The following is a 16,875-nucleotide window of genomic DNA, read 5'->3' as shown; positions in this document are numbered from 1 at the left end:
TAAACGACAGTAAGGAAAATTCTGAGAATATTTTAAAAAATCTCTGACTGTTGATTATTTTTGTAGCCTCGAATTCGTCTTTAATTTATACGAGATTCGTTTGAAATATCTGTTTCCTTATATTTAATTTATGAGACGATACATTATAACGCTAGTCGCCAGCATGCCGGATGCAACGAGTTGCATAATCAGGGGGACGTTAAATCAGCTTCTGTGCGGTTTAAATTATTGCCGAAATTAACGTTCCGGTGTTACACAGGCGTCACAGGTTCGCTAAATGGTCTTCTACACCATTTAGATCCACGGTAAAGTTAATGACTCGACCATACGAGCTTCGCACAGATACGGAGCGATATAATATTTATATGGTTGTGTTCGGTGACCCCCGGTACAAATCCTATTTACGATCGAAAGGATTGCTGAACGGTTACGAAGTCAACAACGGTTTAAATCACGTTGGGGGGGGAACATGATCAGTCCGTGGTACGCGTAGCGACAAAATCGAATTTTATGCGCGGTTGGGCGCAGTTTTCTCCACGTTTTTGTTTCATTTCGAACTTCTTCGTTCATTGAATCGTTTAAATGCGAAACCCGGGGCTCGTGACATCGTTCGCCGCGTTTCACGGCTCCGTAAACTCGAAGCATGAAACATTGAATACGCGAAAGCAAATCAATCCTTTACGAAATGCATTCGAAATTAATCCCCTTGTGTCTCATTGCAAAAAAAAAGATGTAATTCCTCGAAACAGCAGCATTGGTAGCGAATAATATTGAACGTTTATTGATTCTTTTACAATTTAGAAGACGCAAAGAAAGTATTGCGATTACTAGAAAGGATAGATTGGTCATTTTATGTGTCAATAGAATTTGAATTAGTGAAAAATACCACCCTACATTTCAAACTGCAAAAAAAATATTTCAAGCGTTTTTACCTACAAACGTGGCTGACCATTATTCGCTATTTCTACTTGTTTTCCATCGATATTCAAACAAAATTCTTTTTGAAAGCAAATTCTCGTTTAAAAAAAATTTATTCTATATCTTCAACTTATTTCTTAGCATAGAATTCACAATTTGTGGGAAATCCTGTACACAATACATCGAAAGACACCGACGGTGAGTTAACGCGTCCACGCGTATGTCGCTTAACAGATATACAGTGGTACGCATTTACTCGTTACGAAGCAATATTTGTCAACTGAAGTACACATGTCAGACCCCGTCGGAAGCACTCTAGAGTTAACTGTCACGCGTGGCGCGAGACGCTTAAAATTTCACTCGAAATAAATCTAAGTTTTCTATGAAATAAACTCTTGGGCATTTTCACGTATATTTGTAAATTTCAGCGTTTCGATGGGAATGCTTGATTCGCATTTCATAACGAATAAACGTCCACGGTTGTTTGCACGGCACTCCAGCCATTAATTATTCGTCGAACGAGTACGTTCGATGACAATCGACACCGGCCGTCGCAGTGAATTAATTTTTCAAAAATATCGTTAAACAACCAACGCAGCCGCGAGGGGGGGGGGGGGCAGGGAATTCACCGAGCGTCGCGTCGTTGTAGCAAATTGTCCGCTGGACAAAGCGGATGAATTGGCTCCGCTATCTGTCGCGTTTGTCGGCCACCGGCCGTTACGTACAAATAAGCTGATTACACTATCGTCAAAACGTTTACGTACCCTTCAAAGCGACGACACCGTCCACGGAGTAATTAGGAGCGGTTTTCGGCGTAAAGCGAACCGTTTCTGGTCGAACATCTCTCGTTTGCCGAGCGAACTTTACCGCTAAACCGCAGACATCGGGTCGCAACGTTCGAAAGAAGAGGAAAGAAGACAGAGACCGTTTGGAAACTTCGCGAAATTGATGCTGAAATTATGGTCAGCGATTCGTGACGTTCGTTTAATATTCCAAAGTTGAAAGTCCAGGAACCGGGACCGTCGTTCTGACCCTGACACGAGGGAAACCAGCCGCGTAGCCTCCAACCAGGGAGGGGAATTATTAATTCGAGCGAACGATACCTGAGCGAAATTTCGCCGAAAGTAGAACGAAATCGTCCTGCCGCGTCCTCTTCGGGAATCCTTCGGTAATCAGCTTACGAATTATTTACACGAGCTTCGGTAACCGCGCGTAACTAAATGGATTTCTGATTAAAGCAGTCTACCACGGGCCTGGAGAACTTCGCGAAACTCCGATACCACGATGGATAATAGCTACTAATAGTGATTCGTCCTTCGGTGCTCGTGAAACAGTCTACGATGGAAAACGAGCTCGACGGAAAATCGACTCCTCGGATATGTATTTTATTTGCTACGATAATATCGAGATAAATTACTAACCGCAGGGTAAAAATAATAGAAGCGATGCATACCGCGTGAAAGCTAGAAATCAAATTTTAGAAGGTGTTTTAATTATATTTTATTTTATACCGTTTTAACATCGTTTCTTTCGAAGAGGTCCTAAAATAAACGTTGAAACACGATTAAATATTCACGCGGAAGACCTTCGAAAGTGGTCGTTATTCTCCTATCACTCGATTATTCGCGACGTTATTATTACTACTATTACTCGAGTCACCTTTTAGAAATTAATGGGCTGCTCGTGTTCCAGGTATCCACGTAATACGTCGATTGTAATGTTTCACGTAATACATGCGCAATGGCCGTTGTACGGAGCGAATGGGCGTTAATTATTGGTTGGAAACAGGATGGAAATTTTTGTTCCAGGAAACCTATTCGTGATAGCGGCGATCCTGCTGGAACGGAATTTGCAGTCCGTGGCGAATTACTTAATCGTCAGCTTGGCCGTCGCCGATCTTATGGTCGCCTGCCTCGTCATGCCACTCGGAGCCGTTTATGAGGTACGTCGCCTGACGGGTTTATTAAACGCCGTCCGTTATGGCCGCGCAATCTGTTTCAAATCTCGTTTCCCTCGCAAGTTCGATAAAAATCTCTTCCGTCGTTCGGACGCGTACAGCGCGCGGGAATGTTATTAAAAATCGCGCCGAAAAAGATCAACCGACTTTAATTCCGCGAACGACGATTCGTTTTCATTACCAGGGAGCGAATTGTTGCTACCTGGAGACGATTTAAGGATCTACGAAATTAAAAATGGCTACGGCGACGCCCCACAGCCGCCAACTGTTCTCGTTAATCCGGCTGTTTAAACAAAGGTACACGCCTTTGTTGTCCGACGTATAAAATACTTTCTACCTCGACGCCTTATTCGCGCGATCTTTTGCTTGTAAACCACGATCGTCACCGCGATAAATTCTTTACAACCAGACAGCGGCTTATCTTGTCCCATTTATCATACATCTAAATATCGTGATCCTTTTGTCCACGGCTCCTTTTACATCTGTAAGTTACTCCATCTTCCACGATTCGCTCTTTAGGAACCTTCAACCCCTTCAACCACGCTACAGCTTTCGTCGTTGAACATCGCCAGAGATAACTCTTTGTTATTCTCGTTCTTTTCTTTGTGACTTTTGTCTCTGAACTTTATTCTATTTCTTCCACCTTCGGAGTACTTTATTAATTTAATTTAATTGTATGAATATAACTGCTGCTAAAAGATATATATATAAAAAAACCTTGTACTTTTCTAGCATAAAATACGTCGGAAAATATTACGTTTTTTATGGTCGAATAATTGTTTGTTTGAAATGACAAGTAAAACTGTATATTATACTTGCATCGTTGTTGAGAAATAAATCATCGAAAGATAGTGCCTATTGACGAATTCAACTAGTTTTTTGTATCCCAGTTTCTACAATCACTCTGTATATTATACTCCTGGAGAAGGTGTAACAGAAGTTTCTAAGGATGCAGGTTTGTAGAGCAGGTCAACCAATGTCTATATTTACGAATCACTACCGAAAACACATCAATGGATACGTTACGTGCCCTTCCTCGTTAGAATTAATTAGATTTCATAATCCATCCAGAGACCGACCAGGGGTGTACCTGGTTTTCGTGACACGAGACCTATTTCGATCCATGACTCCAGGGATCTGATATACCAAATCACCTCTTTAGCCAACAATTATAGTTACTCGCTTTAATGTTTGGTTTCCGTAACGCCTTTAAACTCGTTGATTTATATCTTCGCAAATTATTTAATTTACTTCGTAAGATGTTACCTTATTTATTGTAAATAATAGAAAGAAAACTCTTTTATAATTCGTATATTTTCTATTCTAACAATTTTAGGCATTCCTGTAATAAAATGATAATATATAAGAAATCCTACAATTCTTTAAGCAGTGAACATTAATTTTTCATGGCGCTACGTAATTAAAATATCACTGTTTATAATCAATTTATAATGTACGATAGAAGAAAAGGAAATTCTTCAAGGAAAGAAAAAAATGGTATTAAAGGAAAGTTGATTCGTAAAATTAAAGGATTGTTGATCATAAGTATATCATTCTTCTACTATAATTACGTATTTTTATTAGACTTATCAATACGTATCAATGGATATATTGATCCGTAAAAACACAGTTCGATGTGTCGAAAGTATAATTAACAGGGTAGGCCGTGACGCGTGCTGTGATTAAACGGCCTTGTTTCGCATGCAGGGGGATTCAGTCGAGACTACATGGTTTAAGGACGTGTTTTAGTATTACACATGAGTTATGTTCATTAATGCCCACCAGCGTTGGCGGTCAGATATAGGATTTCTTGCCACTAAGCTCCAACGAAACATACTCGCTTAAAGCTGACTATCGACAATCGCTTTCCAACGAAGAGCACGCTTCTCCGTGGCGGTTTGCACGGAATTACATTTTGCTTGACTACAAGAGGGCCTCGTTTTAATCGTTTCGAAATAAACTTATTCGTGAAAAGATCGCGCAACAATCATAAAAAACATCGCATCAGTTAATAAATTAATTCTATGACAGCTTGATTAATTTTTCATTAATTTTGTCCACGTTGGATTTAAAAAGGTAGTCTTAAAAAATGGATATTAATATACGAGGGCTATACGAATTAAGGAAACAAATAAATCTTGTAATAAATAATGACAGCAATTCAATATTGTAACAGGTAAAATTCATCTATAAAAATGTATTGGTTTATTCAATAAAGTCTAAGGATTGAATTGAACGAGGAACAATCCCGGTTACGCTGTTTTCACGGGTTATAGAAGTCAATTTCATTCGTTGGCCCCAAGGGCGACGGACTATTTTGATTTAATGGATTCCAATGGATCCGTGAAATCTTTGGAGACCTCGAACCACTCGAGATTCCGAACAGTGACGTATAATTAAACAGATCCTTCTTGAATAAGAAGCTCGTTACCACGTCGCTCTTTAGGAATTAATTAGCGCTTCGAAGTTCGTAAGACCGGACAACTTACACGATCGCTTATACCTCTGACGAATTTTTTTGCCCTCGGTCCTCTTTTCTGGCGGCTCCTTCAAAGGAGGATCAAGTTGCTCTAAGTCCTTGGAAACTTCGAAGTAATCATAATCACCGAAAACAGACTTGTTCGAATTCATTAAAGTAATCTCCAAGCCTCCACCATGTTTCCCTGTCATAGCCTTTCCAAACCGAAACAAAGGAAAAGGCAGAGTTCGAGAAATACTTGATCTATTTTGCGGGAGTATAACGTAAAAAGACACCATCCTATTTACACAAAAATGACTCATTTCACACGAGAAAATGAATCAACGTTAAATATTTAAGTACACTTCTGACTAAATATTTAACAGCTTAACTACTGTTATTCGATACGCAGCCTCGCCTCGCTCATTCAATTTTCACCAGATACGCTAAACCACACGTTCAAATTTCGCGGTTACACGCTATCACGATACTCTATCTCTTAAGCACACTGGTGCAATCTTTGTTCAGCTTAATTATGACTAATCACGATCTCTCATAAGTCAGGTTTCGAAACAGATGTCTCATAAAAAAATTTCTGTATTTCTATTTTAAATACCACTCTTCAAATTCAGCATGCTGGATTTTCGTTCGATTCACAATAACGAGTTCATTAGCTTGCCAAGGAAATTCTAAAAAATTCCCGGGCTAGAAAATGGACGTTTCGCCCGCGCCAACGTAAACGGAACGCCACGGTTCTTTTAATATAAATTCCTTTCATCGAATTTAAAAAAGTGTTAGCGGAATTAGTTTCGTCAACGTCACCGGTCGGGTCTTGACGCTCGTAAGCGAGCCTGTTGGTACAATTTCCAGCCTCGAAAAATCTCTGACGTAAATCGAGAATTATAATTCCGTGGGCCGCGTCGCTGCTAGTGTATTTCCACGAGAATAGAATAATACTCCGTTCTGATTTCAAATGAATTCTCCGCGAAAGGAGGCTGTTTGTTTTGTTTTTTTCCCCAAACTTCATTGTGCCCGAGGGCATGCCCATTTGGGGACTCCGTGAGGTTTCAGCGGACGCTTCTACGTCGAATGAATGTGTTTCGCGTCACGACGTCGCGAGCGCCCCTGCAACGCTGCAGTTCTTTGCATCACGGTTCCAACGCGTTCGCTGAAAACAGACAGGAAATAGTAGGAACACACACGGACCCGCGAGCAGGAATTTACTAAGAATTCATGGGTTAAGCAACGACCGTAGTTCCATCGGAATATTCGACCTCGCTGTTACTGGTAATGTCGGGTCTGGAATATTTTTACCGCGACACAATTCACTCCAAGTCCATTGCCTTTATTCGATGGACTCGACTGTACTCCCGTGAAATCTCTCCCAGCGAAACAATCGACCGGTTCGTTTCTTATCGAAACGTTCGTTGAGTATTTTTACGATTTTTCATATATATTTTTCATTCCGGAGACGCTTTGTCGCTAACCAAAGCAGCCATTTTCTATTCCATCCCGTTCTTACTTTGATCATTTGAGTTTCTACATTTTCGTTAAAATATACTAAATTTTCTCTCGCGTACAGTTGCTTCGAAAGATTCGTTTGTTCTGGCATTTACCTCTACTACTTGACTGACGCGTCTGACCATTGCTTGTTATTTCTACTTGCTCCGCGAATGCACGCAGCGACACGGTACTACTTGCTCCCCGCCTCTGGATAAAATCCGACAACTGTGGCGTATTTGTTTTTGCCAAAAAAACTTGAACAAATGTATAATGCAAAGAAATCCAGTCGACTAAATTTTTTAAATAGATAGTAACGCTCCATCGTCAATGTTTGCAATACATTAATCATAAGCTCATTTTATATGTAACTTCATATTCACTTTATATTACTGATCATTGTGTTTGCGTGTGTTTGCGAATACCAAACGAATTTCCAGAATCAATTTTCTCGAGAACGAAACGCACCATGGAAACGTTTAGTCTCGCACTTTTTATTTATTTTCCCCACGGACAATAGTGCCCTGCTCGATCGTACAACCAGCCACACGAAACAGTCCGTACATTCTTTTCGCGTGTAACGGGAAAAATTTCCCTGGTCCTTTTCCTTTATTCGCGAACGCAACATTGTGTTGCAGGGTCTTTTCACGAAGCGAATCAAACGTTCCAAGGTTCCCGATTTAAAAATATGCACCGGCTCGCCCTTAAACATGCCTTCGTACCCGGCGTAACGTTTTCAAAATTTATTAAAGTGGAAATGTAACGGATGTAAAGTTCGACGAGCGAAAACCGCTTGTAGTCTGCCTGTCGCTATTTATCCTTCACCGGGAAGAGATATTGGTGGAATTCCGAGGCGTGTAATCCTCCGAAGTGAAGCCACTCGATCTCAATCTTGGAGCAATTTCTCATTCCGTGATACTCCTGGCTGATGTACAGCCGTTTACTTAGACAGCGCAACAAGCAGCTTCTCATTAGGTAAAGAAGCTCCTTACGTTATTGTCTTGGAATTACAGACCGCGTTGAACGCTTCGAGATGATTCGCGTATAACTTCTTAGCTGTTACTGCCGCGTCGCCATTGTTAAGGCACACTGAGTCCCGATTGACGGTTCCTGAAATTTACCGACTTCTTACCACCGTGGGGTGCGTTTAACGCGTTCGTTCTTGAACACGCTGTACGAGTGCACGTATTTCAATCAGTGACTCAAAGAATTTCTCGTTCGATGCTCGATTTTTGCGTAAAATCAATTTATTCATTTCGATGATGATGCCCAATTTTCAAAAGAAAAAGTGGAACAATTCGTATAGCAATTATTGCCAGAATCAGAGAAACATCGTCGTAACATTTATAACTTTATACTGTGTGTATACTGTATGTATCAGTACACGAATGAATGGGAACGAATGATTTCTTAAATATGTTGCGTAAGAGTGAATTGTGCTAGTTGAAAGTTATTATTTGCAAATACTATGATACGTACTAATGGGTCGTTTCTGATCGAATTCATCTGATCTTGCACTATTTTGGAGTTCACTTGAACGGAGAACCACTGACTTATTCTCCTTCGTTTGAGTTTCGCCCTTGTTCGCGAGACTAAAGTAGCAACTCGCAGGGCGTAGAATACACTCGGGGATTAACTAATTTTAAATAGCTTTGACAGCGCTTTTGGGAACTTTGTCAAAGGTTATATAGTTGCGCGAGCACACGGATTTGGTATTCGGGACTTGGAAACACTTTCCAACGATTTTCCGGTTTCCGCGCGCACGCTGCTCGATCCTCGAATCTCCCGATTTGATCAGAAATATCACTCTGTGCGTTAGACGAGTTTACAGTGGTTCGGTGAATCTTTGAATGAAAAACGAACCTGTAAACGAATATACCAAACCCGGAACAACGTTCATTTTACGAATCATCACTGTATTCATCGTTCTCCGCGTCCCATTGATTCGCACCGCTTCTTCGCGATGCCGTTACCGGTTTTGTTCGCAATTCCGACAGACAATATTCAAGTCTTTCTGCCGTTTCTGCCTTTCAACCCTCCTTTCCGTCGAGCAACAACGTCCGTATCGTCAAGGCGGATACGGAATGGCTTCAATTCTCCGCTCCGTATTCACGTTCGCGTGAGTACACTCGCGTTTAAAACATATGGCGTGGAAAAGCACCCTCTCCTTCCACTGTTCTTCCATTTCTTTTACCCTCTGGCCCCTCCATCGTCTCCTATCGGATTGTCGCGCATCGTTTGAGCTCTGGTCCGTGGTAATGTAATTGGAAAGCTCCGCTGATCACGCGACTGTCGACCAGCCAATGGTTGTACGCCCATTCTTCGCTGCGATAGTACGTGAGAACGGAAACTAAATTAAATTATTTGTATGCTTTTCTTTATCCACTAATTCCATTTTAAGCGATACAACTCGTCGTCAAATTATTTAACTTTTCGAAATTGACGTACAAAAAATTGTAAGCATTGGATGAACCACGTGAGTCGTATCAAGTCTAATATTCCGCACTAACCTGTCAAATAAAGAATTATTATTGTTAGAATTTTTGCTGTATAAATCCACTGTCTTAGAACAGTCTTACAACGCGTATCAAAATAGTTAAACTTTAGACGCATGCAGTTCCAAAACTATTAGTATTTTATTAATAATTGAAACTCCGTTGGAAGTGGTAAATCTTCCCCTTTAAAATGGCTTTTGGTTTTTGGCGATCCAACTTTCCGTTTTTCAGATATCGTAATTAATGTAAAGGGGTAATTTTTCTTAATTCGACTATCTCTATCTCTGTCTGTCGCGTCGCGCTGGACTTCTCTCTCTCTCGTACGTGACTCGCGACACAGTGGCCGAGTGACCTAGTTTCTCCAAGCACGTGCCGGTCAACGACCTTGTCAAGGCCGTAGTAAGAAAGTAAACAAACTCTTCAGACCCTAGAATCTTCGAAACCAGCCACCACATCGACTTGAAACTAAAATCTCTATATCTCCGGAACTAATAAAGCTATCGACTTGTTCGAACACTCGTTTTAAAGGGAATCTCATATTCTTTATCGAAACATTTTCAAAAGACTGTGATTTATTCGCATTCTCAACTGCCTCTATACGCAAGTATAAATTTACTAACTTGGTCGATATCGATATGCATCTCGGTTGCATTTATTGGGATCGTGTTCTACGGCATCCCTCTGTCTGAGAAATAGTCGATGCCTTGTACTTCCATCTTAACCGCTTCATATTTCAATGTCTACCCTCATTCTCTGTCAGGTCATGGGAAACAACCTATACGTCCTGGTTCTACCATTACTTCAAATTTATTTTATGCTTCCCATACCTGAGTATTAATGCGACGTTTGCTGTCTCGATATTATAAATGATCGTTTACCGTGCCTAATTTCTCATTTCGAAATATCCTTCTTTCGTGTTGATATGGATTTCGCGAGACTTTCTCTGGAGCACCGGTAATCGAGCTTTCGATTCGTCCCATTGGCTCTTCGAGTTCGGACGAGATTATCAATATAATTGTAAATTCACAGACAAGATAAATACGAGGGCTGTTACATTCTAAATGGAACGCTCATTGTTATACGATCCATGTTACGTTCAATATTTGCTTACAACCTCGTAGCGAACCGTTTATAATTGTTCTTCGTATAATATTTGATTTTGATTTCCGTGTGTAGAATATGCTTCCGCAATTTGGCAAAAGGAACCTGGAACACTCTGTGTTCCACTTATTTGTTATTCCGGTCCTCGTGCACTATTAAATAATCAAACGTGTCTGGCACGAACTTGACACAAATTTTTAAATGATTACATTTTGCTCAACTCTAGGGTTTCGAATGATCTCTAAGAACAGAACAGACGACACTTGTGGAAAGTGGTTGTAATAGAAAAAAATAGACAATGGAGAACACGGTACACGGAGAAAACTCGAGACAACGAGAAGAAAGTGTAAAGAGAAGTAACTGCGTTGAGGTCCTTGAGGGCCTGGTCGTCAAATGTGCCAGGAAACCGCCCTTCGAACGAGCCCTTGAGAGGCAGGATGCAGAAAGAATGGCCAGGTAGTCATAAATAAATGGGAAAGTTCGGAGTAGCAAAAGTTGAGGGAAAGTTGATAGAAAGAACAGCTATTTTGTAAAAAGTTGTATGTTTACTCGATTCATTCGAAATATGATTGAAGTGAATTTTTTTCACTCAATTCAACAAGTACTGTCCTAAAAATTACGATACCTTTTTCATCCTGTATATAACACTCTTCTAATTCCTTTTCGTTTAACGTCGAAACACTATATTTGGAACGTTCCTTGCGGGGATTAAAAGTTTCTGAATAAATTTCCTTTCGAATCGTTATTTCTTTAAAAATGTTTTACGTTGGGCAAGCTTACGAAATTCTTATCCTAGATATTTATTGCCATCGCGTTTTTAGAATATACTAGCATCCGTGGAATCGGCGTTCGAGTTTTACAGATTGCCGTGATACACCCACGGTGTCTCGAGAATCCCCTACGAATAGAGGAATACATACTGCGAAATTATACTCTCCCGACTGCTGATAAATTCGTAATAAGCTGAATCTTTAAGCGGCGTCTAAGAATTTATGGACCTTGTACGCGAGAGATCGAGGTTGCAACATCCCCGGATTTATTCGTGATTCACCGAGCGTGTTCCGTTCCGTCTTTCAACGTTCGCGATCTCTTTATTCGAGATCGTTCGATCGGTACATTCGATCTCAAAGGAGCAGCGTCTGGGTTCAGTTTTCCGGAAGGAAGAAACACGTGCTGGCAGATTTCGCTGCAGATTCACGTGAAACGTTACGGAATAAGAACTTGACGGCGTTTAAAAACATTCCAGCAGAGTCAACGAGTTGGAACCGACAGATGTTCACGGCTGATCATTTCGTTCGATATTTAAACAACGCTCCTGTCGATACCGATGATTGATTTTATGGGATAGAGACTTGATTGGAACCGTATCCTGCAGATACAGTTACAGTGATATATAAAAAGTCAATAGAGACAAATCGTCGACAAGATTCGCAGTGTACATTGTAACTCGTGGATTTTCACTCTGTTGACCGATCAGATTTTCCACTGTTTCCTCTTGACGATTCGCTGTTATTTCAATATTCGTCGGTAATCGGACGTTTCATTCCAACGACCAACTTATCGGATCGAGTCGTAATGTAACGGTCTTCGTTCTTATTTTGTTCCGCACAGACGGTAATTGATGACACTCGGCTAACAGAAGTTGTTAATTAAAGTCTCGTTAACAAGCTCTGTATATTAATGGAACGGCCACTCGACAAAGAACTTGCCCAAGTGTATTCGTGTTTCTTTATTTGCTTCAGACTTGGAGCGACGAAATTGTTACAAAAATTCACTCGAATATTTCAGCAAAATATTTTTATATATCACTTACACTCTGCTTCAGTCCAATTTACAGCGAGTGCAATAACTGGACTGCAGATCTTTGTGCAAATTCATATTTTTATGAATAGAGTTAATAAAATGGGAACTTCGTCAACCCCTAAATACAAATATATAGTTAAGTATTTCTTATATTTTTGTATATTAATTCTGTACTTTATTTGAGAATTAAAATTTCCCATAAATGTATAAATTGTGTTCCCTGAAAATTCAATGTTTATCGATGAAAGTGTATTGCTTAATAAACATAATTTCACATTATTGGTACCTAATAGCCTGTAACTCCCTTTTTTTGTCTATGCTCGATCAATTTGATCAAATTTCTTGGTATCGAAGAATTCTTTTTCGTAGACAAATTCATTCCCGCTTTCTTCGCGATACTTTTATCTAGTTTCCCTCCGCGTCCGCAGTTATCCTGTCATTCATCCCCGACGTTCTACCCTCCCTCTTTCTATTTTTTTTTCCTCTCTTTTCGGTCAAGGGTGAATTTTATTTCCTTCGCCTCGCGCACTTTATCTTCCTCACGCTCCGCGATTCCTTTCTTCTCCGTTCTTGAATCCTTTCCATTGCACGGCTCCTCGTATATACCTTTATTCACCGTAGCAATTTTTGCCGTTATCACGACCAGCCACGTTAACGATCAGTTCCGTCTCCGATTTCTCTTTATTCCGCGTCGAGACCGCATGCCGTCGCACCCTTCTCCGTCCACGATCTCTCGGCATCGTGCACAATTTCGTCCATTGATTTATTCCTTTGATTACCGGGCACAGATTTATTCCGACATCTCGGGCAAAATAAGAGAGCAACCACGTAATGGTCAAACAAAAAATTAACCACGGTACACGTGCAACATAAGCTCTTGAAATTGAACGTTTTCTTATTCTTCGTGCGTATCTCGAAAAGCAAGGTACGTAGGATGTTCACAGTGGACCTTTCGGTTATTTTATCGCGTAAATTCAGCCTCTTAAGCATTCGCGTGTATTTTCCAGATACCCTGTGTATCCGGGGGTCTGTAACTGGTACCGTCGCCGTAGATTCCAGATAAATCCAAGTTTCTATCTTCTCTAACCACCCCTTGGAGGCTCCCGTTGCCTCGGCCGGAGAAAAAGGAAGCCAGGCAATACCAATCAGTGTATTAATATCTCCCGAGATAGAGGAAACCGAGAGCAAGATACAGCTGCTCCGCGGGATCATTCGATACACGAGACCGAGCGGTGGCGAAATGGAAAAGGAAATAGTATGCGGGAGGAAAATTGTAGACGAGCCAAGTTGCAATAAATAAGCTTGCTCGACTCCGTCACGGAACACAGAGATAGGCTTCGCTCTCCTTAGAGGGTTTTTCGACACCGTTCGCAAGGCGCATTCGGTTTCATCCTCGCGAATACACGCTAAGAAGGAACCAACTCCGTAATATCACCGTGCAACGATCTTCTCAAATAAGCGCGTTTACTTTGCGCCAGACAGCGACGTTTTTCCGCGAACGGTCTTTATACTCCTTTCCTCGTCTTTTTTTCCACCCTCTTTTCCCTCGAGCGATAACCCCATCTCCCAAGAAAAGTTAACGCTTCGAATCAGACAGCGTATCTCCGCGGCAGCGCACCGTGTCGAGAAAGAGAAACGTTTCCTCTCGGATAAGACTTTTACGAACCGCGTGTGCCTCCTTGTGACGCAACCGATGCTTCAGGGCAATGTTTTCCAATGTGGGAAACGCTACCCTCGGGGAGGAGCCTCGTGAACCAAACAGGGGGGGGGGGGAGGGAAAGAAGGATTTTCGATACAGGAAAGGTGTGGTGGTTAACCCGAACACCTTCGGTATTGGATAGTTTGACTCGTTACTCGGTATAAATATAAAAAGGATCGATCCATGTTTGATATACGTAGAGAAGAGTGAATCTATGGAATTGTGACTAGCACTTGCGAGAAAGATACAGGTTGAAGCCCTCTGATTTAGCCCTTTCTAATTTCTTGAAACAACGATCGTTCGTTAATATTTTATCAATTGACTGCGAGACGTGGAAACGTCTTTTAGAATTGAGAATTCCTGAAACGAACAAGACGACACTCAGGATCGAGCAGAAAGATTCTGATCGACGAGTCGCGGCATTTTTTAATCGCGTTTGCCCGTCGCATTGCAGGAATTCGATTCACGACAGTCGTTTGATTGAACGTCTGCCAATACGATCTGTGCGCCTGTAATTGTTGTACAATGGTTCGTTGAACGTCGCGCATTTGCAACGAACGCTCTGTTGTATTCTTTGTTTCGGAAATTGATTACACTCGATACTACGTCAGTCGTTCTCATCGTCAGAAAAAGAAACTTTTCATTTGATCGTACGATTCCATATGCCTCGTGTTTCTATTTTTGGTTCCGTTTAACATTGTATCCCTGTTGCCCGCGATATTTGCTTCTAACGTTTTCGATTAATTTTCTCTCGTTAATAAATAGATAAAATGGGAGACGAACGCTGGTATTAGACCGAAATGAGTCGATTAGAGTTTCCAAAGAGTTTATCTAATTAGATTCCCGCATAACCAATAAAATGTTCCGGGCTCCAGGCCGTTCAGAAAATTGAACTAAAGTAATTAACATTTAACGTAATCCCCCGGAAGCCTACGTAATCGAGAAAACGTCGAGAGTTGTGCCGCGTTTGTAAAACTTCGGAGCACCAGGGTGGATTAAGCGGATACGGTATGAGAAATAGTCGACGTTGATCCCTCTTTTGTATCTGCTTCGAGCTCTTTGTATCACAGTTCTGTTTTATAGAAAAGGCTACGAATTCGAAGCGGAACCATAACGTTGCAACGACTCTTGATATTTAATTAACGATATCATAGAAGGATGATATATTCGGTAATAAGGTTTCTCAATTTTTCTCTGGGATATTAAGTTCGACGCAAAGACAAAGATGATACTGGAGCAAACGTTTACTATCAGCATCATCACCTATCCGCGGAATGTTCTGTCATCTGTTTGCTAAAGGGATTTAACTCGCCTAGGTGAGCACGTGCCAGTGCACACATTGTGCCAACGTTCTCGTTGAAGGATGCTTCTGCGCGCAAAGCCGGAACAACTTGTTCCTTTTAAAGCCACTCTTGTCACAGATTTTCGCTCTGAATCTTTCCATTGTTTCGACTTTCCATGCCGCGGTCAGATTGCATTAATTCTCAATACACGGAAGCATTGATTTCGTTCGAAATCCGAGTAGCAATTATATAATTTAAGACCAGTCAATTAATAAAAATTTTAATCTGAAACTGGTTAAAAAAGTGAATAAGAAGAGCTCTTTCACGCTACGAGTAGCTGACAGTACAGTAATGATTCGTACAGTGAACTTCGGGGTTGGTCTGTTCATCTTTCGTACAGCAGAGGCAAAATTCGACACCAGATATTTACACACAGCTATATCTTTATCATTTGGAGAACAGTCATACCCTCGAAATCCTACGCAGTTTCCAGAAAAAAATTCGAGTAGGTGCCTAAATTTTTCGGCAAAAAAAAATTTCAAATCGTTCTAAAAAAATTATTATCGCTTGCAGGGGTCAATTACAATCATTTTTGGTCAATAGGCATACCCTCGAAATCCTAACCCTTTTCGAGAAAAAAATTCCTTACCGAAAGTACAATGTCTGACCATATTCCGAATGATTCCCCTGAAATTTCACGTGTATGTTTCAAACAACATAACTTCTGAATAGATTGGAGGATTTTAACGTTTCAAAATGCAAACGACGCGTATTTTGGTGAAGAATATTTAGAAATTCTAAGGGAAAAGCCCATAACGAGCTCAACTGGTAGAAACAGTCTTTTATAAAAAATCGAACGAAGAAAAATGGGAAACGTTGCAATATTTTCTTGACGACTCCATAGTAGATCGTAGCTCGAGAGAATCCGTGAAAGTCGTACGGTTCAAGAATCGAACATTATCCGTAAATTGCAGCGCGACTACCAAACTCGATATCGGTTTCTTTCGATCGTGACGATCGCGTTGCGTCGCCATTAACGGGTAAACGCGAATCGCGTAAATCATCGACGCGTAACCCTTCGCGGACAAAGACGATGCATTCTAAACCTGGGATGCAATTTTCTGGCGTCTCGCGAGATTCGAGTACGAATCGTTTCGAGCGTTTCGTTGACTGAAGCGAGCAATTTAGCAAATAGATTATTAAGGTTATCTCTGAAACGGTCCGTCAGGATCGAGTAACCTTACAAGTATACTCGAGCAAAAGAGATCCATTTTTCACGTCGGGGGCACGTTCCCGACATAAATATTTCAGAGGGTAACTGTCTCGCGTGAATGTTTATCAAACAGCGAACGGCGTCGTTCTCGTTGATCTCGTTCGTCGAATCTTTCACGGTCGGATCTTCCTACCGGATGCTTCGCGAAGCAACGAAATTGTTTCAAACTCGGTCGTGAATAATAAATCGCGAGTAACGTCGGCAGCCTTCATCGTCGATTCGCGAACAAGTTCCTTCCCAGCGAAGTGCAAGACACAGTCGGTCTGGGCGAGATCGAAATTATGTATTAGATCGAAATGTAGCTCCGGGAGCTCCTCGACTCGTTTTCTTCGTTACTAAATAGCTGCGATCCGTATCAGACGGAAGGATTTATAATTTAAAACATCGA

General features: G+C 41.1%; 1 protein-coding gene across 1 annotated transcript in view; it reads left to right on the top strand.

Moving 5' to 3' along the window:
* The window catches only part of LOC122404975 (5-hydroxytryptamine receptor 2B-like), a 48,474-nt gene that overhangs the window by 10,086 nt on the left and 21,513 nt on the right, over positions 1-16,875 (top strand). The window contains exon 2 of the mRNA XM_043409415.1: positions 2,727-2,860. Coding sequence (XP_043265350.1) covers positions 2,727-2,860 — 134 coding nt within the window. The remainder of the gene's footprint in view (positions 1-2,726; positions 2,861-16,875) is intronic.

This window comes from Colletes gigas, unplaced genomic scaffold, assembly GCF_013123115.1.
Source record: "Colletes gigas isolate AHSC1104 unplaced genomic scaffold, ASM1312311v1 Colletes_gigas_Sc00003, whole genome shotgun sequence".
NCBI classification, from domain to species: Eukaryota; Metazoa; Arthropoda; class Insecta; order Hymenoptera; family Colletidae; genus Colletes; species Colletes gigas.
Note: the sequence above shows the minus strand (reverse complement) of the source record. Positions and strands in the feature narration are given on the sequence as shown.